At 37.7% G+C, this 23,302-nt stretch overlaps 1 protein-coding gene and 1 long non-coding RNA gene across 3 annotated transcripts; one reads left to right on the top strand and one right to left on the bottom strand.

Annotated features, from left to right (window-relative positions):
• Positions 1-1,733: 1,733 nt before the first annotated feature.
• Positions 1,734-19,003, bottom strand: RNPC3 (RNA binding region (RNP1, RRM) containing 3). 2 transcript variants are annotated; one of them, XM_065072470.1, is made up of 15 exons: positions 18,737-19,003; positions 17,718-17,765; positions 16,546-16,664; positions 15,338-15,418; positions 14,511-14,622; positions 13,974-14,042; positions 12,382-12,530; positions 9,795-9,920; positions 8,825-8,961; positions 7,813-7,974; positions 7,547-7,641; positions 7,409-7,467; positions 6,742-6,874; positions 5,721-5,793; positions 1,734-1,962 (listed from the first exon to the last, which is right to left on the bottom strand). In XM_065072470.1, the coding sequence occupies exons 1-14, from the start codon at positions 18,956-18,958 to the stop codon at positions 5,734-5,736; spliced, it is 1,572 nt and encodes a 523-aa protein (XP_064928542.1). In that variant the 5' UTR covers positions 18,959-19,003; the 3' UTR covers positions 1,734-1,962; positions 5,721-5,733. The 2 variants fall into 2 exon arrangements, with proteins under 2 accessions (XP_064928542.1, XP_021152667.2); XM_021296992.2 differs by having other exon boundaries at positions 1,734-2,842.
• On the top strand, positions 18,993-22,875 carry LOC110362018 (uncharacterized). The gene is made up of 3 exons (XR_002418979.2): positions 18,993-19,427; positions 21,965-22,064; positions 22,350-22,875. It is a non-coding gene; the product is annotated as an uncharacterized LOC110362018 (long non-coding RNA).
• Positions 22,876-23,302: the final 427 nt, after the last annotated feature.

Raw genomic sequence — 23,302 nt, forward strand, 5'->3', positions numbered from 1 at the left:
GATGAGCCTTATGTATCAAACTCATAGCAGGGACACTGGAGAAATGTGCATGCTTTTTAAAATCCATCTCTTTAGAATTAAAAGCATATTACAACGACCTGAATTTGGCTTTCACAGAGAATTCCAACAAGGCACACAACTCACATTTACAGGTAGAAAATAAAGTTAATTTAGCTTCTGCTATCACAAGATCTTTGCTATATCAAGGAGTCAATTTATATGACAGCCCTATAGTAAAATTCATTATTTAGATTATCTGAGTCAGCCTCACCTTGAAAATTATAGTGATGTATGTTCAACATTTTATTAAATGAGAAAGGTTGCTGTCTCTATATGTCATTAGCTAATGAAGAAAATTTGTGAAATACGCCTGCACTCACTGCTTATAGGCAATCTCAAAAGCCAGCCCTAGTGACTTCTTAAAAAATAGAGGTCATTTGACCTGAAATATCAGACCAAAGGTTCTGAGGGGAAAACAAAACCAAAAAACCCACAAGAAGAACAACAACAAAAAACACATACAAAACAAGCAAACTCCAAACAAACTAATCAACCACCAAACAAGAAAACCCACACCACCAACCCAAAACAAAACATAAAACCAGTTGATTCAAGGGAACAAAAGCTTTGCCTTCCCATTTTAAGCAAGTTCTACCAACTAGACTGCAAAAGCAGCTTCCTTGACAGATACTTAGTACATGATGGTGGGGAGTATGCTTTATTTATTCTTTAATAATATAACCCCACCAAGAACACAGCTCAGCTTTAATCATAATGAACAGCCACAGAACAGTCATTTTTTTAAGCCACTTTTTTCTCTTCCAAGCATCATAAACTTCTCAGAAGTTCTCATAAAACATCCTCAGTGTATTTTTCTTGGCCTACTACAAATGCAGACAAGATAAACTAATGAACAAATACACAGTCCACATGGGAATGCAGCAAATAAGAAGAATTCCAGTAAAAGCATTTAAAAGTAATCTGCTAAACCAGTTCATATTGAAAAAACAGCAAAGATATACTTATTTTGGTCAGCAATCAATACTAGTGATTTAGGCTGTTTGCAGCTGGAATGATGACAAAGGTCTTTAAACCATCCTGTTACCACACCCTCAAACATGAATTAATATTTTATGGAACAATTTTCTCCTTAAATCAATTGGACTCTCTTGCAAAGTAAACATCACTGCAACGTTTCCCATGTGGTTTTAGGAAGTTATGCTGATCTTCCTAGGATGTAACAAATCTTACTATGTGACCTCCACAGCATTGATTTTTACTACACACAGTTCAAAAGGGCAAGGACTACACCTACACTGGTTTAACAGTTTTAACTGCTACTCTTGTTTTAATTACTTTAGTCTCAGTAGTGATATTTTTGAAGATGTGGCTGAACAATGGAAGTTATCACTGAGGAAAAAAGTGCCTAATTTCACAGTACAAATTCATGCCAGTGCACTAGTCCTCCTGCTTAGTTTCCAAAACAAGAAAAATATTTACACTAAAATGAGATTATTCTTAGATTTTCTTATCTTTTTACCTTGAAACAGGTAACAGCTAACAGCTAAACATCACACTCAAGTAGGTGCACATGAGTATACATTCTGAATCATCTAGAACATGCTGCACAGTTATAATTGGACTGTTCATCTTTTAAAAAAATACAGTGTCTTCCTCCACCTTCCCCCTCCCAAATCCCACGACAAAAGTCAAAACGAAGAAAAAAGGCAAAATGAAGACCATGGAAATAATTTATTAGAGATTTTACAAGCAAAGTAACATACATTCATCATGTAAGTCTTGTGACAGTTTAAAGATACCTGGAATTTTTAAGATGAGAAAATTCATACTCTGCCTTAAATACTTTAGAACTGCTACTACGCACAGTTCAAGAGTCCCGATGATTACACTGCTTCTTCCCCAGCTTGATAATACTTGAAAGAGATGGAACACAAAAGGGACCTGGAACATCACAAAGGCATGTTAAAAGTAAGAACAACTAGAAAAATAGTACTGTTACGCTTTCTTTTTGACAACTAAATTGAAAAATCCTTAGTATTTAGAAAAGTGCAGAATGTCTGAAAAAAATCTGACAACAGATATTATTAATTTTATGTTACAATAAGCTAACACTATTGCAGTACAGAGAACAAGAACAGTCTAAAAAAAAGAACCAGCAAAAAGGTAGGATTGATTAATAGTTGATTATTAGTTCAATTCCAATTACTTCATTGCAAGATATTGTTAGATTTTCTCCTCTAATAAAAAAGGTAAGAGTAAGGAATGTACAATCTAAGTCAACTACAGATTGTTTCTCATATATCAGGACAACAGTAATCATCAAGAGATCTAAATTACCAGTCAAACCTTTCATATTATTAAGAATTGCTCTGCAACATATTTTAACCAATGTATTATTATTATATTTATTTAAAGAAAAAGACATCCTCCGTGTATGCTCAGCACAGCTCCACACATATCAGTGGAACACTTCTAGCTCATACAAGCTAGAGAATTGGACCACAAATTAGCAAGTTATATGACCTTTGACAAACGAGGTAGAGGCCACATTTCAAAACAAGGAAACTTCTTTGTGTCTATTCACACAAGACAGATAACTCATTGACTTTCTTTCCCCCCGCCCCCCAAAAAGTGCCCTTTGCTTTTAAAATTACTGGGTTAGTTCGAGTTCTAAAATATGTAAACTCCTCCCCACACCTACTCTATATGAAAACTTAGATGTAGTTGAGTGCTATGGGAAACATCGCGCAAAAAAAGGATACAACAAGAAAGGATACACTCTGCATGACAGTATTACTGCAGTATTTACGCAGGAATGTTTCTAAAGAAGAACAGCAGAATGTGGTTTAATTTTACTTGATTCTCAGTATTGCATACACAACTTTATGCTACCTACCAAAAGTAAATATGCTTCTTCGACAAGATACAGTTTTGACCCCTTAAGAGATTTCATGAGGGCTGATGAGTCCACCAACACTAAACTCCATATCCAAAAGTAAATACATTTTTGATAACTTGAACTACTAGGACAACACCAGATTTTTCTGTCTCATTAATTCTCCTTCAAGTCTGCCATTTTACAGACTCACTTTTTCCACCAGGTCCAAAACCCAATCGCGTTTCCACTCAATGCAGGCTTTCAAGTCACTTCTTCCCTATGAAGAAGCTGGAGACCTCTCAACATCAGTTTCTTCTACATAACCTTTCTCCCAAAAAGCTGTATTTTTAGCTACAGAAAAAACAGGCACCCCAAATACTAACTGAAATTTTTGCTAGTCCATCAAGAAAAAGCTATTTCAGCCAGCAAGGAGTTACACAGTATTTTTATAAACCATATATATTATTGTCTCTAAAAAGGATGAAACCTTTGTAGAGAAAATACTAAAAATAACAACATTCATTAATTTAACACAGCTTCTTCCTGTTTAAAAATAACCAGTTGTTTAACTTTTGTCAAATTAGTTGTTAAAAAACCCCAATCAAACAACAAAAAAAATTGAGACACAGGATACAGATCAATTTTAAGTCCCTCAAATGTTTGCATTAACTTGTCTATAGGCATATTTATTTTTCAATGCGATTCTTCTGTCACTGTTCTTCCTTATAGACTCAGATTTCTATCATGGAATTTTGCATCATAAATCAACATCCATCACAATATTCCATCAGGAGCAGGAAAACATAGTCATGCAGACAGAGGGTTCAGTTTCATCATTATTTGGGAAATAAGTATTTTTAATTAAACCTCATGTATCCCTAGAGATCTCTATTAGTCTATGGCACATATTGTGATCTTTACATATAAATGATCAAGGTAAGGAAGAAGTTCTACCCCATGACACATTAAACCAGTGACACCAAGGTAACTCATGAAGACTTTCAAGTTCACAAGTCTTGCACAAGTATGTGTTTGCTCACTCAAAAAAAGCTTCCGAGTTGACCACCAACATGATTAATAACCAACTAAACACCTCATTATTTTCTTTATGTAATTCAAGTATTATTTAGCATGTTTAGTAAAGTCAGAATTAGATTTAATGTAGAAAACTAGCTGGAAGGACATGGAACTCCTAAAAGTGTCCAGAGTTCATTTATAAGCCTTTCCAACAGCTAAAATACTTCAAGTTTCTTTTTTGCATTTAAAGAAACCTTACTAATTTCTTCTTATGAGATACTAGATAATATAAATGCAAGGTTATTTCTAACACGGAAGGAGTAAGAAACAAGACAAACATTCTTATAAATCCTTGTTCCTTATGCAATACTTTAGCCAAGGCTCATTTGTCTTTTTTAACAACCAATACAGAAGAATGCCTGTAAAAAACCTGATCTTTAATTTGATAAAATAAAGATTTTTGCAAACCACAAATCAATAACTCAAAATAGGAACTGGTAAAACCAAACAGCATCTCAGAAATGAAGGAAACCATCTCAAACATATCTGAAGAAAAAATCCTTAGACAACTGGCAGAACAAGAATCCTACAATTGAATTAGTTATTATACAGAAAAGTACTACCCTCACAATAGCCATACTGTGGGGTCTCCAACAAATTTCTGAAAATAAAAACTAGCTGTTCACATTCTTTATTACAAACTTCAGGGTTTTTTTTTTCCAAACAATGATCAAAACATCCAGAATAAAAACACATAATGGATTAAGTAGAATGTTTCAGAAGCGTTCAGCCTAAACTTTGAGTTCATTTGGTCTTACGTGGAGGCATAACCAGAGTGATGCCGAATTGTAATCCATAATTAAGTTAAATGCCCTTTAAATTTGAGCTGATCTATCAGAAGGTGCAGAATAAGAAATAAGTGCTTCTAATTCTTGCACCAGTTATTTCACACAATAATTTGAGACAGTTCACTACTCAAATGTTTTTAGTCCATGAAACCCCTCACAGTTAAAGCAGAGCTGATTTGGCTTGAGTTACTCTCGTATAAAGCAAATACCTAGAGTAAGCAGCAATGAAGTAAAGCTATATAACAGGAATAGTTAAATGGTGGCTACTTTCTGCTAACAGTTACTTTCCCATCAAGTTTAGACAAAAATGGAAAAAATCAAGACCTATGCATTCCACAGCAAAGGAAGCCTCGATCAAATGATTAATTATTAAATAGCACTTTCTGACACAATAACCTTTCCTAAATCACACAAGTCTAAGGCACACTGCAACAGCACTAAAATCTCATTTTTCCAAAGTTAGCAAAGCCACGGGTCCATTTACAGAGCTAGCAAAAGTGGGTTAATTCCTGGAAACAGTTCTGAAGGTTCACTTTACAACAGTAGGGACAGAAGGGAAGGAGAAAGGAACAAGTTTTTTCAAAGCCAAAGCCCCAGATTACTAAAAGGTAAGTGGTCCGATTACACAGAATTATTCTCATTAAATTCCCCACATTAAGGATTAGAGAAACTGACAACTACCCTTGGATATCAGGATTAGGGAAATGGCAGTCTCCAATTTTCTAAACAGAGGAGGATGCAACATCTTAAACTTACACCAACTATATACCTTGCATTCTGGTATTCTGATGTGACTGCACATTTAAGGAAAAAAAATTGTATGGAACATTTCCCCCCCAACCATCACTATTCCTAAAGATGCCACTAAAAATATAATAAATAAAACCAAACGAAAAAACCCCAACAAAACAAATGAACAATTTGTTTATTTGTATTTTCAGGCAGAGAATCCATACCTTGTGCAGTGTTCTACTTTTTTCTTTTCCCTTCATTGGCATCCTGTTTTGGTCTAGCTGAACGAGCAAATTGCTAAGATTCTGTTAAGGACTAAAAGTGTCAATGATAAAAGGACGTCAATCAGAAGTAAAAGACAAGTATTATTTAAGCAAGAGTTTAAAAAGTGGCCTTTATCTGTGAATCAGTTCCACTACAGTATTCAATATTATAACAATAGTGTCTATTAGTCAAAGATTAAGTCTACACTAATTTGAAGTACAAAACAATTTTAAGAGACCCTGTCCAAGAGTTTACAATACTGATAAATAAGGAGGACTAAGTGGGAATGGGTTGGGTGCAAGCAGAGCAACTATAGGATAAATGCTTGATATTTACAATCCTCCACCCCAGCATGTTAATTCCATAACTTTGATGTCTCAGTAGGTAGTTGAGAGAAAAAAAAAAGCTAAAAGGAACAGAGGTCGGAATGAACAACAGTACAAAGAAATAAACTATGAAACATTTAAGTGAAAAATAAAAAAGGACTCACAGACACAAAACAGGGCAATGTAATTAAAAAGTGTAGAAATCCCAACATATTACACAGGCCCAAAAGGTAACTGACAGTTCCAGCTGGAGAAGCAGTCTAAACAGAGACCACTGAGAGGAACCACTTCTTTGTATTATTATTTCTGCAAACACAGGCTTAACTAAGTCAAAAGCCTACTTAATTTAAATACAATGGTCATACAAGCTAAATTGTCTTGTATACTGTGCGTGCAGGATCAAAGAGCTAACACCAGAAGAGACAATTTTATTGTCTTAAATAAAGCACATTTACTTCCCTATATCAGAAGAGGTGCTTCTATACATTTTTCAGTTATCTTAAACTTGACAATAGCACATTGTGCTATGCTGCCTGGTTTTAAGGTATTTCCTCTTTCTATAGATTTCCAATTGGTAGAACATTATGACAGCAAAACTACAGATTGACAGACAGATTACAAATAATATAATGTAAATGTTTGAAGAAAAAGATACAACCACCATGGGTTTTTCAAATAAGACATATCCATTTGCTTCTTTTAAAGCTTTAGCAGCTGCTTTTTCATTAGGAAGTCCAATGAAAGCCTGTCCCTTCATACGACCTTCTTTCATCAAACGTATATCAAACCTAGAGGCAAAATTGAGAATGGGGAATGACTCATGTTTAACCGCACTTTCGTATTTCACAGTACAAATGTAATTCTAATGCTTCCAGTTGGAGAAATAGCAGAAACAGGAGCAGAGCCTACAAGCAGGAATTATGTCATTGTAGACCATTTTGCCTGGGGAAACCATTTAATAAAAAGTGACATTAGACTGCAGGACAGCAAATTGGTGTGCAACTATGGTAAGTATGACATATGCAAAATAATCAGAAACAAACAATCATCTACACTGTTCATTCTGTGTTGCTCAGCCGATGAACTGTATATTTGGCAACAAAAAAAATATAAGGGCAAAATAGGGTTTTCAGACACTGTTCAAAAAATAACTCTATTTCTGTACTTGTGATAAACTAAGGTTTTCAGATGGAACACACTTTTCTTTATGCAGGAGCATAAAGAAGAAAGTACAGATGACTAGATTCAAATCACAATTTTCAACAGTATTATAGAATTTAACCTAAAAGGCTTAATTTTAACCAGGGACCAAATTAACTTACATATTTCGTTCCTCTTCTGACTGGAAGTTAACGTATCTTCCAAAAATGAACTTGAGATCCTGAAATTAAATGGTAGGTATAAGATGAAAGCTGATAAAAAGCCCTTTTGATAAATATTTCATTTGCTTGTTTACCTACCTTTTCTTGAACTTGTTTAGCTAAATTCTTCACATATATCCTGCAATTTGGATCACCTGGCTCGTAGTTTTTGAAAACAGAAAATTTTTCCATTTCTTGAAGAAGACAGAAAAACAGACTGTTTTAGCTTAGTTACTTTTTATTTTTGCTCAGTATAAAATAAATACATTTAATATATGATCAATTAACAAAGGAAATACTGATTTTAATATTTCTTGCAACAAATCAAAGAACTATTATTAGATAATATATTCTCACAGTTATACCTTCTCTAGAAAGCCTGTTTTTTTCTAGATCCCTTCTAGAAATAAATTCTGATGGTATTTCATCTTCCTCCTCTTCAGTTTCCATTTTATCATTTGAGCTAGGAGCTGGGAAAATCCTTCCAAAGCCTGTATTATTGATTTCTTCTGTGGTTGCATAAAGGTCTGAAATTTCAACACATTATGGAAGTGATTTATATGTTATTCACAAGAGGATCAACAGCAAGCAAAAAATTATACTCCTTTCAGTAACATTTTAATATAGTTATAGTTTTACTTTGTGAAGCAATTTGGACATATCCTTAAAGAAGTGCATCTTAATCCCTGGTCTGACAAACACAACTGCTCTATATAGGCCTACAAAATCAACTGTAGTACAAAGAAAAGCCATTGCACATGCCAGTTAAGGTAAAGCTAGCCTTGCTGTTCAAGCCTCCATCCATTTCAATAGTTTATCTCACTTTCATTCAAAGAAGCTGTATAGACCTGTAAAGTACCAAGAAACACAGACTGACCATAAACCTATAAGAAACGATCACACCTCATTGCTATTATGACCCAGCATTTTTAGAGCATCCCAGAGAAGGAGCTGGCAATCACCTGAACTATGCTTTTTAAAAGCTAGAAAAGGAAAATCGGAAATTAGCCTGATATATTCAATTGCACTATATAATACCGAGAATGCATTTGCAACATATTTGCTAAAATAACCTTAACATTTAAAAGAGAGTGCAATTCACCATAAACCCACAGATCATGTCAGAGAGAAAGAGACCTTTAAGATCCTCTGGATCCTTTACTATACCAAAGCACAGAGCTCTGTGCTTTAACATGGGAAAAACAGCAAATGCAGACAAGACACAAGTGGGTGTTCTTAAACCCTGATGTATACTATTTACAAAAGTTCCAATACAAAAGAAGAAAATTATTCCCAGACCTAAATTTCAGCAGCCTCCTACACACTGAAACCACATGAATTCAGTATCAAATACATTTGAAGTATGAACACTCTTACCATTTTTTTCTTCTTTTTCTGAGTTTATCTGAAGAACAGCTGGGATGTCAGTAGTAATATGGAACTCGATTTTCTTATGACCTACATGCTGTGGCTGATCAAAGACATCTGAAGGTGACAGTGTAGGGTGCAAATTACTGTTTAAAACAACAATGTTAATTAAGATTCAGACACTAATGAATGCATAGTGTACATGATTTTTTCCAGGTAATTTTATGCTGTTGTTTACCACAAATATGTAAGTTCTCTGTTTCATAAATTTCACCGAATACAGTTCAGGTTGATTAAAACATTGCAAATACAGAAGGCTGACAATCAGAGCTAAAAAAAAAAAAGACATACCACACTAACTTGAATATGAAAAAGAACTGGCCTTGCTGCTGCTCTCAGGTAGTGTAGAAAATATACAAAGTGTTCAAAAAATATAGCAAATCACATGGAGAAAGAATGCAGCTATTAGCAAAAATGCATTCACTATAGATCATCACTACAAAGAAATACTACACTGGTGCCTGCTGTGCTACAGTACTGCAGTTTCAAAATCCAAAAACTTATTTTAAACCAAATCATCCTATTTTTATTTTAGATTTTTATTTTAAGAAGTATCTCAGACAACAAACCCAGATGGCTTCTGTCAGGGTTGTGATATGAAAATTGTTTTTCTTTTTTTATGAAAAAGGGATTTTTATCAGTGTGATAGAGAGAGAAACACAGAGCTTGAACCAGCTACACTTTACAGATAAAGGTTTTTGAGCAGACTTGAGTACAAATCACATGAAAGTTTTGACCTTTAAAGCAATACAACCAAGCATGAGGATAAGGGAAGATCAACTCCACTACCAAATTTACATATCAGTGAAGAATACTTGTTTTAAAACAGCAACAATGAAGCAACATGATATGGAGAACACCATGTAGTAAAAGGAATAATCTTCTGAAAAAGTTCAAAACCCACAGAAATAATACAAACCTGTGAGGAGTACACACTGGAACATTCAATAAGTCTTTAATTCTTTGCCTTTTTCTAACACCACGCTTCTTTGTGTTTATTGGTCTTTTAGGCTGAAGTGTTGCTAATTCCATCAACTTGGTCATTCTGTTTAAAACAACATTTAAAAAAGAACCAAAGTGGTTTACAGTTTATTTGAAAATACCAATTTTGAAAAACTTTCCCTCTTCTTTAAAGCCCTTGAAATACAACTTTTCCAAATATGGTTATAAATAAAGCTGCCTTAAGACTGACACTACATTAATAAACTATAACACAGCAAACCAATATACACAAAACACTTAAGTGACAATCAAAATTATAATGAGTTCCATGATGCCCTTTCCTTTCCCAAGCATGCACCTAATTAGGACACTGAAGCTGTAGGAATGCTAAGAAGCTGAACCTTTCGGGGAAGAAGCTTTCGAAGGTGTTGGGGTCCCCCAGTGTTGGTTGTTTTTGAAGTACCACCTACTAAGAGCACAGGACCAGGCAATTCCAAAATGCCGAAAATATAGCAGATGAGGCAAAACGACAGCTTGAAATACAGCGAACAAAGAAATTCCATGGTCAGTGGAAGCAAGGTCAGGCAACATGGAAGGACTACAGAGATGCTGCTCGCCACTGTACGGAGGAAATACATGCTGTCAAAGCTCAATCAGAATTGAAGCTGGCCAGTACTGTGAAGGACAATAAAAAAGGCTTTTTAAAATATATTAATTGCAAAAGGCAAACTAGAAATAACATTGGCACATTGCTTGATGAGCTTGGTCACCTTACTAACAGGGACACAGACAAAGCTGAGATGTTTAATGGTTTATTCGTCTCAGTCTCCAACACCGATAATGGACTTGGGGGCTCCCATAACCTTGGGCTGGAAAATCATGGCTGTGAGAACGATAAACTCCCAATCAATCCAGAATTTGTACGGGATTTGCTACTCCAGCTAGATCCCTACAAGTCAATGGGGTCTGACGGGATTCATCCAAGGGTGCTTAAAGAGCTGGCTGACATCATAGCGAGACCTTTCTCTGTGATTTTTCAATGCTTCTGGGTATCTGGAGAAGTCCTGGATGACAGGAAGCTGGCAAACATCGTCCCAGCCTACAACAAGGGCAACACGGATGACCCTGGCAACTACAGGCCTGTCAGCCTCACTTCTGTTGCTGGTAAAATCATGGAAAAGATTGCTCTGGGAGTTATTGAAAAACATCTGAATGAAAATGCAGTCATTGGTCTCAGCCAACACAGGTTCATGAGGAGAAAGTCTTGCTTGACAAACTTCATTTTATTCTACGACAAGGTTACCCACCTAGTTGACCAAGGGAAGCCTGTCGATGTGATCTTTTGGATTCAGTAAAGCCTTTGATACTGGTTCTCACAGTATCCTCCTGGATAAGATGTCCAGCACACAGCTGGGTAAGCACACAATGCAGTGGGTGAGCAACTGGCTGACACGCCAGGCTCAAAGGGTTCTAGTAAATGGGGTAATGTTGGGCTGGTGACCAGTCACTAGCAGGGTTCTGGAGGGATCCATCTTGGGGCCAGCATTCTTCAGTGACTTTATAAACAACTTGGACTCAGGACTTAAGGGATTGCTTAGTAAGTTTGCTGATGACACAAAATTGGGGAGAGCTGTCAACACTCTTGAGGGCAGAGAGACCCATGACAGAATCCAAGGGAATGGCAGGAAGATGTCCCAGGGGAGGCTGAGGTTGAACATCAGGAAAAGGTTCTTCACCCAGAGGGTGGTGGAGCACTGGAACAAGCTGCCCAGGGAGGTGTCACAGCCCCAAGCCTGACAGTGTTCAAGAAGAGACTGGACAACACCCTCAGACACATGAGGTGAACTGTGGAGTTGTCATATGCAGGGACAGGAGTTGGACTCGATGATCCTTGTTGGTCCCTTCCAACTCAAGGTGTTCTATGATTCTTTTTTCATAATACTATTTCCACACGCATGTATTTTTCTGAATATAGCATAGGGACTTTCTGATAGACTTTTCAGTTTAAATAGCAAACAAAGAAAATCACTTCTTCATTTAGTATGAATATAAAGCTTAAAAAAATAAAACAAAATCACACACAACAAAAAACAACAGCTACAATGTAACTCAGTCTCAAAACTGCAAGGGAATCCTCAGCACATGAAATCTCTCATTATTACTACTCCTAGCAACACACACTGATGTACAAAGAACGCTTTGGAAGTCAGAATGCACGTATGATTCAGGTTGCAAAAAAATGAAGACTCCCAAAAACAAGCTAATTATTAATTCCTTATATCTGCACTCTATCTTCATTCTGAGTTTTTGTTTTGTTAGGTTTTTGGACATGGGAACAAACGACGATTCGCATACCATTTGGCCATTTTCCTTCTCTTTCTATGATTCAGAACAGCATTGCCCTCCCGCTTTTCAGTCACTGGAGCTTCCCTAAGCACCTGGAAAGATTATCTATGTACTGCAAATATTAACAGCCTCTACCATTTGCTGAACTAGAAGGTAGAAAAGTAAAAACACCACTTTAAAAAAGCCAAAATTCTCACAAATGGCTGTAAAATGCATACCTCTCCTTTTCCTCCTCATCATCACTTTCATATTCTGATTCATCTCCACTAGATAGTTGCTCTTCTTCCTCATCAGGCAAAGGAGGCTCTTCAGGAGGCAGAGGTGGGACTGGGGGAGGTGGCACAGGCACCGATAAATACTCCTCATACTAATTAAGGGGAAAAAGTTTTAAAAAGGTAATTAAACATTTTTTCCTCTCCATAATAAAAATAGCCAAATCACTAAATCAGAAGATGACAAGAAGCAGGGTTTTTTAAAGTATGTTTTTAGGGATCTAGATGCTACTTTGCTAAACTACATCACTACCGAAAACTTGCCACAAGAAAGTGTAACACTGAATATTCTCATTCTAACTTGAGGAGTTTAAAACAAAAAAGCAACCACAGCCCTGGGTTTTTACTTTGCATTCAGCTTTAAGGACGTTCCTGAGAAGAATATGGTCAAAACATACGGTAGGTGGCCTAAGCTCCCAAGCCATCTCAGTTTCTACACTGAACCTATCCAAGCTACAGTTCTATTTCTGTAAGGAGAGAGGATTTCATGAAATGAATCTTTTTTTCACCCAGACTGCAAAAAACACATATTAGGAATTCCCTATGTACAATATCACGTCCAGCCTCACTTTCAACAGTCTTAACTACACTTAACAGCTACTTCTATGCACCATCAGTTCCATTAGGCACTGATGCCTTCTGGTTTTAGAAATGCTCTGTGCCTTTTAGAAACTGCTCCAAGAATTCTGAGGTTTCTCACCTTACTACTCTTTTTTGCGTGACCATTAAATTCACAGTGCTTAACCTGTCCCAATACCAGGCAACAAATAAAATTATTCCCAGAAAATCAGTGTGAATTCACTTATTTGACAGACTTATTTCATAGTTTTCTTTACCAGTCAGCTTCCCTCTTATTAGAAGTAAGTGTTTTGTTAGGGCAAACACCAAGTGCAGTGGAGCACAACTTCGCTATATTCAAATACTGTAGACAGCACTACTCATTTAAGTCCTCACTTGCTCTGTTTACTGCTGGCAGTCAAACTACTCTATCACTGCAACAGACAACTCAGACCACAGAGCTGGTATTTCTATTTCCCTTCAGAAAGAGCTCCCCATAAGCCTCTGTCAGTTTCCCTCAGCCCTGCCTCATTGAAAAAACATCCTGGAGACAGAGCAAGTTAAGTACAAAAGTGTTGTATGATCTCACTATCAATCTGAATCTAATGAGAACTCCAAACAAACACACAAATAAAAGAACTTAGTACATCTTTGTAAGGCAATGGGCTAATGGTATTCTTTATTTCCTGCGTCAGTAATATGATGTTATAACCTCCCTCTTCTTTTTTTAATATCCAACAGCTTGACATATTCCAGTGCTGCTGTCATGCGGCCATATTTCTTTGTTGTATGTACAGTGAAAAAGATTTCTTTATAAGATTAACATGTGCATCTTACGCAATGAAATGCAGCAGTATTTGCTATCCTCTAGAGATTTCTCCAACTTTGAGAAGTTTAACTTTGATCTCCCACCATGTTGCTAACATTTTAAATTGTGAATCCATTTTACAGTACTTAAAACATATATTTTAAAAAGTTACCATGGGAGGGCGAGCAGTAATTGGTCCAAAAGGTGGAGGAAGATTCATTTTATTCATAAGATGAAGTACCTGAAATTATGCAAGATAATTAAGATTTCCTTCAAATAAATAAATACCTAAATATATAAATGAAAATATGCTAGGTATCATAGCTGATAACTTTTTGCATAGTTTTAATGAAGACATAACTACATTGGTTACTAAACAATGTGAAAGTCTGCACTGGAGATCCAACACTAATAGCAAATATCCCAAACACCCTAAAAAGGCTAATCAAAAAAAGTAAAGCATCTTCTCAGAACGAAATTTCAAGTACCCAGTTCACATCTAATTAGGAAGATCATAGCCAGTTAAGTCTTCAGTATTAATGAAATCTTACTTTCTCAACATAATAAAAATCTAACATTTTAACAGTATCACAGCAAAGCTAACTTAGTATTTACTACAACAAAAATTATTTCTGTAGATAACTAAAAGAGGAAAAAGGAGATGTTCTTATTTTTATACTTTTTTTTTTTTTTGCCATTTTCCACTTACCTGGACGTAAAATTTGGGCACACTTGCCAAGGCATTTGCTATATTTGCTAGAATTGTACTTGAAGGTGGTGGATACAAGTATTTAAGGCAAGAATTGATGGGAAAGGTGAGGCTGAGGAAAAAAAGATGAAAACCAAGACATCTTAGCACCACTGCCACAATGACTGATAACAATTGATGATTACTAGAGGTTTAAGTATTCATTACATCAAAAGTATCACTGAAATATTGTTTCCCCTTGAACAGTTTTGGGCCACTTACATCATGTCTCTAACATCAGGGAACAGTCCCCTAATGCATGACACACTTACTGGGCTTGGGCACAAGGAAAGTACCAACACATGCAGAAAGCCTACAGCATACAGAAACAATCAACATGTCCAAAAATAAAACCACAGCATAGCATGCTGTACAACCATCATAAATTAAATGCTCAAAGTGCTGGATTTACTAGACCCAAAATAAATTTATTCTTCATGTATGCAAAAATGCAAATGAGGGAAAAAAGAACAAGAAACGTCTGGAAAGACAGAAGTTAACAGTATTCTGTTGTTAACACTGGGACAACCTACCCAGTCCTCACGCTCCTCCTGAGAAAGCAATGTATAGTGCTAGAAGGCTATTCTGCAGCCCACAACTTCACAGCTCAAAACACCAGGCACTACAAGGGTTCTAAACTCGAAGAACTGAAATGTCATTTTTATCGCAATTACTATAGATATGCACGCGGAAAAGCAGTATGGTATGAAACAGAACACTGCATAACACTTCCTTCAAAATGAACTGTAACAGAATAAAATAATTAAGACCAAAAAAAACACACTAACCCATGGTTGGGTGCAATTCCATTCTCTATTTTAACACAGCTTGGTTCTTTCTTCTCTTCTTCTTTCACTGGTTCTTCTGAACTGAAAATTAATTTAGCATTAATTAAAACAGGGCAAAATTTAAGTGCCTAACATATGCAATATGTTTAACCTCATCTATTTAAAATAAAATAAATATATAAGTCTTTTATCCAAGACATTACTACAGCCATTATTAATTCTTAAGAATTAATGCATGTGGATAATTATAGTAGCCAGACTAAAATAAATCTTTATTCAGATTTAAGTAACTATCCCTGTATTCAAACACTCCTGACTTAAATCTACTCACAGGAAAAGAACTAAAATTATTTCATGTTACTCTCTGTTCAGAGACTGTAAAAAAATCAAAGGTATTAAATAATGGTTTTGTTAATATTCAGAATGGAATAAATAACTTAAAACCTTGGTAGCTGATTTTAATTAAAGACTACCACATAGTTTCTATCACTTAGTTACATATTACTCAGGTAAACTTGAAGCCTAACTATGCAACTTAATTTTTTAATTAAGTATTTGACAGACAATTGAAATCCAAACTATCGCAGTTCTTGGTCACACTAGCATTCAGACGCATTAATTTAGTTTTAAATATTACATATCCTTTAATTATTTGAAGAGAGACTTGGATGGTTTTATGTTTGTTCTCCTCATGCTTCAAGCTAGATAGATGAAAATCAGTTCCAGCCTAGAAGCCAGTGGCTATAATAGTACAGTCTTACAGTTATGCTAGGTGTCAATCCTGCCTGACTCTTGATTAGATTAGAAAGAAAACAGTGCATGCAATGCTTTCCTGGTCTTAACAGCAAAAGACAAGTATAATCCTGACACACACCAAAAAAAGTAGAATAGTCTTTTTTTAAACACAGGGAACCTGTGCAACAGAGGTCAGCTTACACACATTGTAGTCTTGCTCTGTAAATGAGAACAAACAGGACCATCTGCTGATTAAAGATGTTAATAACTGCAGGAATAAAGATGGGAATTATTTCACGACGATACTGAATGAAACAATACTAATGAGAGGAATGTAGCCACTCATCTGTAAAACTGAACCTCCTTGTTAACACTTCTAAATGGTTATCCTTTGACTCAACAGTAAAGTATCATGAATACAGAATTTCCTTTCCTTGGCCACAAACATAGAAACTAAATTATAATGCACATACCTTTTACAATTCTCTGAGACAGAAGGCTGGCTAAGTACTTGCACACTATCTTGCTCCTTCGCAAATTCAACAACTAAGGTGTGACCTAAAAGTTTCAGCTGATGCAGTCTTGACAAAGCCTTCAAATAATTATAATGGAGAAAATAAAGAAAGTGAAGAAGAAAAACATGAGAATTACTTCAAAGTGTAACTTTCTTTGGTTTGTAAACTAGCCAGACAAAGCAGTCCCAACTGCTTTCTGTGAAGTGTGGGCCACTAAAGACAGAGGTGGTTCTGCACCTGCCTTCACAGCCCTGCTTTCAGCAGCCTCTTTTGGGTTAGCAGAAAGGAAAAAGATGAGGCTGCACAGCTAGAATCATTGCAGAGACTTAGGTCATCGGAACACAGTAGCAGGACTGCAGCCTTAACAAAGTCCACTAGTAACAGCTGGGAATTTTGAAATCAAGATTCTGAACAGTGACACTAGGAGCATTTTGCAAGTCCAGATCCTCATAGGTTGCTAACAACTGACACAAAGCAACCTAAATTCAACGTTGTTCAACTTGTGTAGTCTTTGTAACTTTCTGAGCAGTACTTTACAGCACGGCCTAAAAAAAAAAAAGCCACACCAAAAAAAAAAAAAAAAACAACAGAGCATAATAGAGAAATTCAGAACACAAGCTTTTTACTAGATTAATATTTTAAAAGTATTATTAGTATCATCTTTTCAGCATTCATGTCCTACATTAACATGGTAGTTTTCTTTTTCTTATAAAAGCTGGGCATTCAAGGCAGTCTCGAATTCAGTACATCAGTATGTCTGAATTTTATGGCAAATATGCAATTAAGCAGGAGACAAGTAAATTACATTTGATTTATAGTTTATGCATAAACTTGCACACACACTAGGCAGGGCTCTGATCAGTCTCAATTCATGTAAGTTTGCCATGCTCTAAGTGACAGGTTGGAGCAAATGACTTTCACAAGCCACTTCCAACCCACCTTTCTTATGACTCTACAGAAGTGTTCATTTTATCAAATCCTTCAAGAACCTACTGAAACAGAACTGTAATATTACATTGCTCTGCATTTTTTTCCCCAACACTGACTACTAGATGTCGTGTAAAATATTTAGAGAACAACTGGCAATTCGGAAAAGTGCTTTGCTAAAACATTCAAAACCCAATACAAACCTTCACAGCTGCATTTTCACCGGGAAAGGTAGCAAAAGCAGTATGTTTCTAGAAAACAAACAAAACAAAAATTGTCGAGATAGAAACTCAGCAGTTTGAGAAACACAGGAAAACAGTATTTCTTTTCTAGTTAACAAAACCCATCCTAAACTGCAAGAAAGAACATATCAATAAAATAGTTTAATCCTCTTTTCAAAAAAAGGAAATTTATTTCAGCACCTCTCGGCAGAAGATTTTCATCAAAGCAACTCCTAGTAGTACTTTTCCCGCTACACAAGTCATAACTATTGTAGTGCTATGAAAGTTCAGAAGGTTTCTAACTAACATTTTCTCTTACTTTCCAAGTTAGACCAAATCCTCACAGAATACATAGTTCATCTTACACTTCAATTTGTTTTAACAAACTTTGTTACTTCATTTTGCCACCACATGATTTGGTATTAAAAACCCAAACCATAACACTTTTATAAGAGCAGCCAACAGGAAAATCATTGTAATGAAGTCTGTATTTTTAATACCTATAAAAGAAAGCATGGCCCTGACATGGGATGTGGACATCATTTATCCGGAGTAATCCCAAGCTCTTTCCAAACAGCATCTGTTGCCTGACAGACATTCACACGTTTTTGTGATTTTGAGAAAGAAAAATAAAGATTTCAAGAGACAGACCTGTGAAACTGCATCCCAACACCTACCAACAGACCCTCCCACATTGCTTTTCCACAGCCTTACTGCCAACGACAGGCAAGGCCAAAGCTGCGGCCAAGGGCACGGAACGGGCAGCCAGCGGGAGACGGGCCCCCGTGTCAGACCCCTCCCGACCGCTCCCCTCGGCCCGGCGGTGCATTCCCGCCCGCGGGGCCACCGCGCCGCAGCGCGCTCCGGACCGGCCGGGGAGAAGGAAGAACGCTGACCCTGCGGCCACTTCGCGCTTCTGGGGGGCGACAAACGGCCCGTGCCAGCGGCAAATCTCTACTCCCGTCCCACCGCCCGGAGCCTCCTCAGGTCCCGGCCCTCACCAGCCGCCCGTGGTCCGACAGGACGCGCACGGACACCGCCCCGAAGTGCTTCAACAGATCCTCCTTCTCTGCCGCCGTCAGCTCAGCGGGCAGGTGCCGCACCAGCAGCGTCCGGCCCCGCCGCCGAGCCACGCCGGGGTGAGGCGGGACGCCGGGGTGAGGCGGGACCACCCCTAGCCCCGGACCGGCTGCCCGTGTCTCCTCACAGCCCGGCGCCGCCATGACAGCCCGCCGAGCCCGCGCGACCGCCGCGCGCACCCGGAAGCAAAAGGACAAATGTCGCGAGAGTTGAGGCAGCCGCTTGGGCTTCAAGTCTCGCGAGACTGGCGAGGCTTGGGGATGGGGTGTCTGGGCTGGGAAGTGCGCGCGCAGGCGGCGGTTGCGCGCTTGTTCGTCGGCAGTTATGCGCTTGCTTTCTGGCTAAATTGTAACAAGTTTTATTGCTTTCAAAATACCATTCTCGTAAGCATTTAGCTCAAGAGGCTTCTCTTTTCAAATTGCCACTTCACCTGAACATGCTGCTTCGGGGTAGCAGCTGCTGAGTGGCAAAGGCAAGCAGCAGGGCTGAGGCACAGCCCTAGTTACAAACTGTAATAGTGGGCCTGAGCGGGATTCTGCAGCATGAGCAGTGAGCACAGAGCCAGCCACCAGCCAGCTGCTATCCAAACCAGACAGAATAATCCAGAGCCAGGTGCTTTTTCTGAGGCCACAGGCCATGGACTCAAAAGGGGGAAAAGTTATCTCCACACATGACTGCTGAAATCTCAGGTTTTACCGAATCTAATTAGCTGTTTGCTGGCTGGTAGATCCACCACCTGCCTGTATCCCAATTGCCATGGGCTCTGGGCCAGACAGAGGAGCCACAGAGCCTGCGGGACCTGCCCTGCCCCTAGGCAGCAGACCCCTGAGTGACACCCAGGGGCTGGGACTGCCAGGGTGCACCGAGGCCAGCCTCAGAGAAAACATGTTCTGTAGGCTGTGCAGTGTACCTGGTGAATAGGAATGTTTATTGAATCTTTCAACAGAACAAATAAGTCCTTCAGTCCATAAAGTCCTCAAGACCGCTGCTTTTCCTTGAAGAGTCATGATGGACCTGGTGCTGTACGGCAGTACACATGAAGGCTCTTGGGCTGTGCTCATTTGGTGACTGAACACTGATAATTTGGGGAAGGATCTGGCCATCATGGGTGGTCGCAGTGGTCTCGCTGGGTAGATCACATGACAGTCCAAGTTCATCCAGATGGGCTTGGGAAGGAGTTGAGAAAAAAGACTGTGGGAACACAGGATGTTCAAGAACGATCTCAGAGAAAAGCAGCAATTTAGCAACAATTTCTTACAGGATCCATTACTGCTTTTTTCGTTGTTGTCATTTGTATAAGCTAGGAAATATCTATGAACTTGGAAACAGGTGGAAGAATTGCCACAGTATGCAAATATGACAGTGTTCTTTCTCTCTTGATGATACCAGTGGTACTGTTTTTTTTCTGAGCCTGTTGAACTTTAGAAGTGACACCATCCAGCCTAGTAAGTTCCATGTGTGCCTGTCATTTGTATAAAGTCTAGACTTCATGGAATATGCTAGTCAACATGCAATTGTAGCAGATGGGAGCATCAGGATTGCAAAGCAAGGCTGTGGTGGCTTTGCTGCTGCATCCTGTTTCAATTGGCCTGACTTTCAGTTCACTCCTTGCTAATGACACAGGAGAACATTTTGTGCAGCAGGTCTGTGAAACTTGTAGGCAAAACAAACTTCTCTGTTTCCTTTATACCTCTCTCGTACATTCCCATTATTAATCTGCACATCAGTCACCAGATGGTGAAATAATGATATAACTTCAAATATGTTTTTCCCTCAGAACTAAGAAACACTGTTCTCAATTCCAATCAGAGTAGGCTGAGAAAAACATGTATTTTCTTAGTGACATTGGACACTAAAGTGACAAGACCAGTTTCACTAGAAACAACCCTAATATCTCATGGCTGTTCAACCCACCTCTCCTTCTCAGCACAAAGAAAGATAATTTTTTTAAAGTCTGGTCACCCTGTTGGACCACGGAACTGAAGCTGAACATCCCTAGAGCAGAAGGTTAACAGAGTATCATGCAAGTCAGGGTGATACAAATGCACAGGATTTTCTTCTCTAAGATGCATAAAGAAAAAAATAAGAAAAAAAAATCCTTTCTCCCTCATCTTCACATTCAAAATAGGAGACTAATTTTTTTTTTTTTTTTAATTTTTCTTTTCCACGATGTTAAATTTGGAGATACTCAAACAACACAAGTGCATCATGTTTTGTTGAAATTCTAGGTTTAGGGGTTCTTTGCTTACACAGAGGGAAATGTCAATGCAACTTCAAGTGTTTTAGTAATATCCCTATGAGTCAGAAATACAGACTCGATCAGGTTGGAGAGGAAGGAGAACCTTATGTAGAGATCTCTAGTACAGGCTCCTGCTCAAAGCAGGGTCAACACCGAATTCCAACCACATCACTGGGGACCTTCTCCAGCCTAAGGCACTAAGAGTGAAGGTTCTAAAGCTTTGACATACAAGCTTTTCTACTCATTAATTAACCTCCCAGCGATTCTTTTTCCCATTTTATCCACTTGGAAGTGACTGTATAAATGTGTGTAACTTAATGAAGACAAAATTCCAAATTCTCAATTAAAATCTTTTGAGTTGGTAAAGAGAACACTTTTGAAAAAGATCAAGAGAGCCAGCTTTGCAGAATATCCTGACGTTTTGCACACCATTCATTACCCACCCCATAAGGTTGACATTAGTGACATCAAATCAGCAGTAGCCAGGGGCAGATATAGTTGTCCAAAGTAACAGAAACCCAACTAAGCCTGTCCTTTACAGTTATTAATGGAAGTATCAAATCTGTGATACACTGAAAAATAAACTGGTTTATTTAAATTGATTTTAAAAGTATGTAAGGGTCCACTTGAAACAGTTCAGTTTACTTTTGGATGGTGTGAGTAGGGAGGCTCACAATTTTGTTGCATCCTTAGACAGGGAAAGACGAGCTTTATTATGAAAGCAGCAATGCTACTGTTTCTTGGAACAATTAAGATACACAAAGATTCTGTTAGATCATCATCCTGATAAAGTGAGACTAGAATGAGGCTAAACATTGAAGAAAAGCTTCAGTGTGTGATTTCTAGACTTTGCTCTTATCATTATTGATTGTCTTTTTTTATTTTTTTTTTTTTTAATATACACCTCTAGGTATTTTCTGTTGTCTCCAGTAGATGTTCCACTTGACTGTACACAATCAAGCTCTACTTGAGGAGGTAAATCGCTGTGTTAGCAAGAAGATAAGCCCAAGGTAGTATTCCTTGTTTTACCTTGTCTACAAAATACTGTATAGCCATGTACTTAAATTACTTTCCAAGAGCAACCTAACAGTTTTGAACTCTCTTGCATGGCTAGGACCAGAAGGCCACCAGAAGCAGGGTTTTAAATAGCTCCCCAAACTGGTTGCATAGTCCACAGAATAAATAACACAGCATAATGGGGTCACATTCTTTCATTAATGAAATTGCATGTTATAGTTAGCACTACAGAAAGACTGTACATTTGAATTTATTGACTCTTCTGGTTTTGCATTCAGCCTCTACTGACACAAGAAAAAACCTTCGGATTACAACAGCAGCAGTTCCAAATAACCTTAATTCAAGTTCCTTCCCACTGAAAGAACAGTCAGAACTTTTAATATAATTTGAAAGGCTGTCAGAAAAGCTTTTTAAAATAAAACAATCTCTTCACTAAAGGGAAGAAAAATTGCTTTCCTTGTTCTTGTTTTTTTTCAGGTTTTGTTTTGTTTGTTTGTTTGTTTGCTTGCTTTTTCTGCCTTTAATGAAGCGCTTGAAAGACTTTTGTTACTCTCCATATATTCTGTACATTACTCAGACTGTGACAACTGGAACTCCAGTATCAGAATAAGGAAAGAGTTGTCCCTGCACACTGAGAAGCCTCAGCAGCAAGTTCTAATAATTTCTTTAACCTTTTAAACAAAGTTCACAGAGTTTGTTCTAACAGTGGTGCTTTTTGCCTTTCTTTCCTTATGCAGTTAGGTTCTGGTTGCTTTTCCTCCAAGCCTTTGAATAAATTTATTTTAACAGCATCTGCACATTAAAGCGCGTCTTGCAGCATAAGAGTAAGAAACCATGTAGTGTTAACACTTTATTATGAAGTGCTACTGTTAAAGTGAAGTGTCAATCAAAACAAATTACCTGTCACTCAGTGTGTTGAGGGGAAGAACTACACGCTACATTTCATCTGTTTTCAAAGTTAGTTCTCAGGTAATATGTCTAATGGTAAGGAGATGGATTTCATATCTTAAAGCAAGTGTCAAGAACCTTTCAGGTGAAAGCATAAAATCCACCTCTACATAAGCTGAGAGCCTGCTTTTTTTACCCACAGAGTGTCAGGTTCAGGACCAATGCCTTACTGCATGTTATACTTCTATGTAAGACAGTGTCTTTTCCACTAAATCAATACTTTATACGCAAGTACAACTTCACTCTAGATCATTGGGCTATGGGGCTTCAGACATGCTGCTTT

This window comes from Columba livia, chromosome 8 (genome assembly GCF_036013475.1).
Source record: "Columba livia isolate bColLiv1 breed racing homer chromosome 8, bColLiv1.pat.W.v2, whole genome shotgun sequence".
Taxonomy (NCBI): domain Eukaryota; kingdom Metazoa; phylum Chordata; class Aves; order Columbiformes; family Columbidae; genus Columba; species Columba livia.

Excerpts from the sequence above, each read along its gene's own strand:
- RNPC3 (XM_065072470.1), bottom strand. The coding sequence starts at position 18,958 with ATGGCGGCGCCGGGCTGTGAGGAGACACGGGCAGCCGGTCCGGGGCTA. Across the intron at positions 17,766-18,736 it reads TGTCGGACCACGGGCGGCTG|AAACATACTGCTTTTGCTAC; the intron begins GTGAGGGCCGGG and ends TTTGTTTTCTAG. Across the intron at positions 14,623-15,337 it reads GGAATTGCACCCAACCATGG|CCTCACCTTTCCCATCAATT; the intron begins GTTAGTGTGTTT and ends TTTTTTCCTCAG.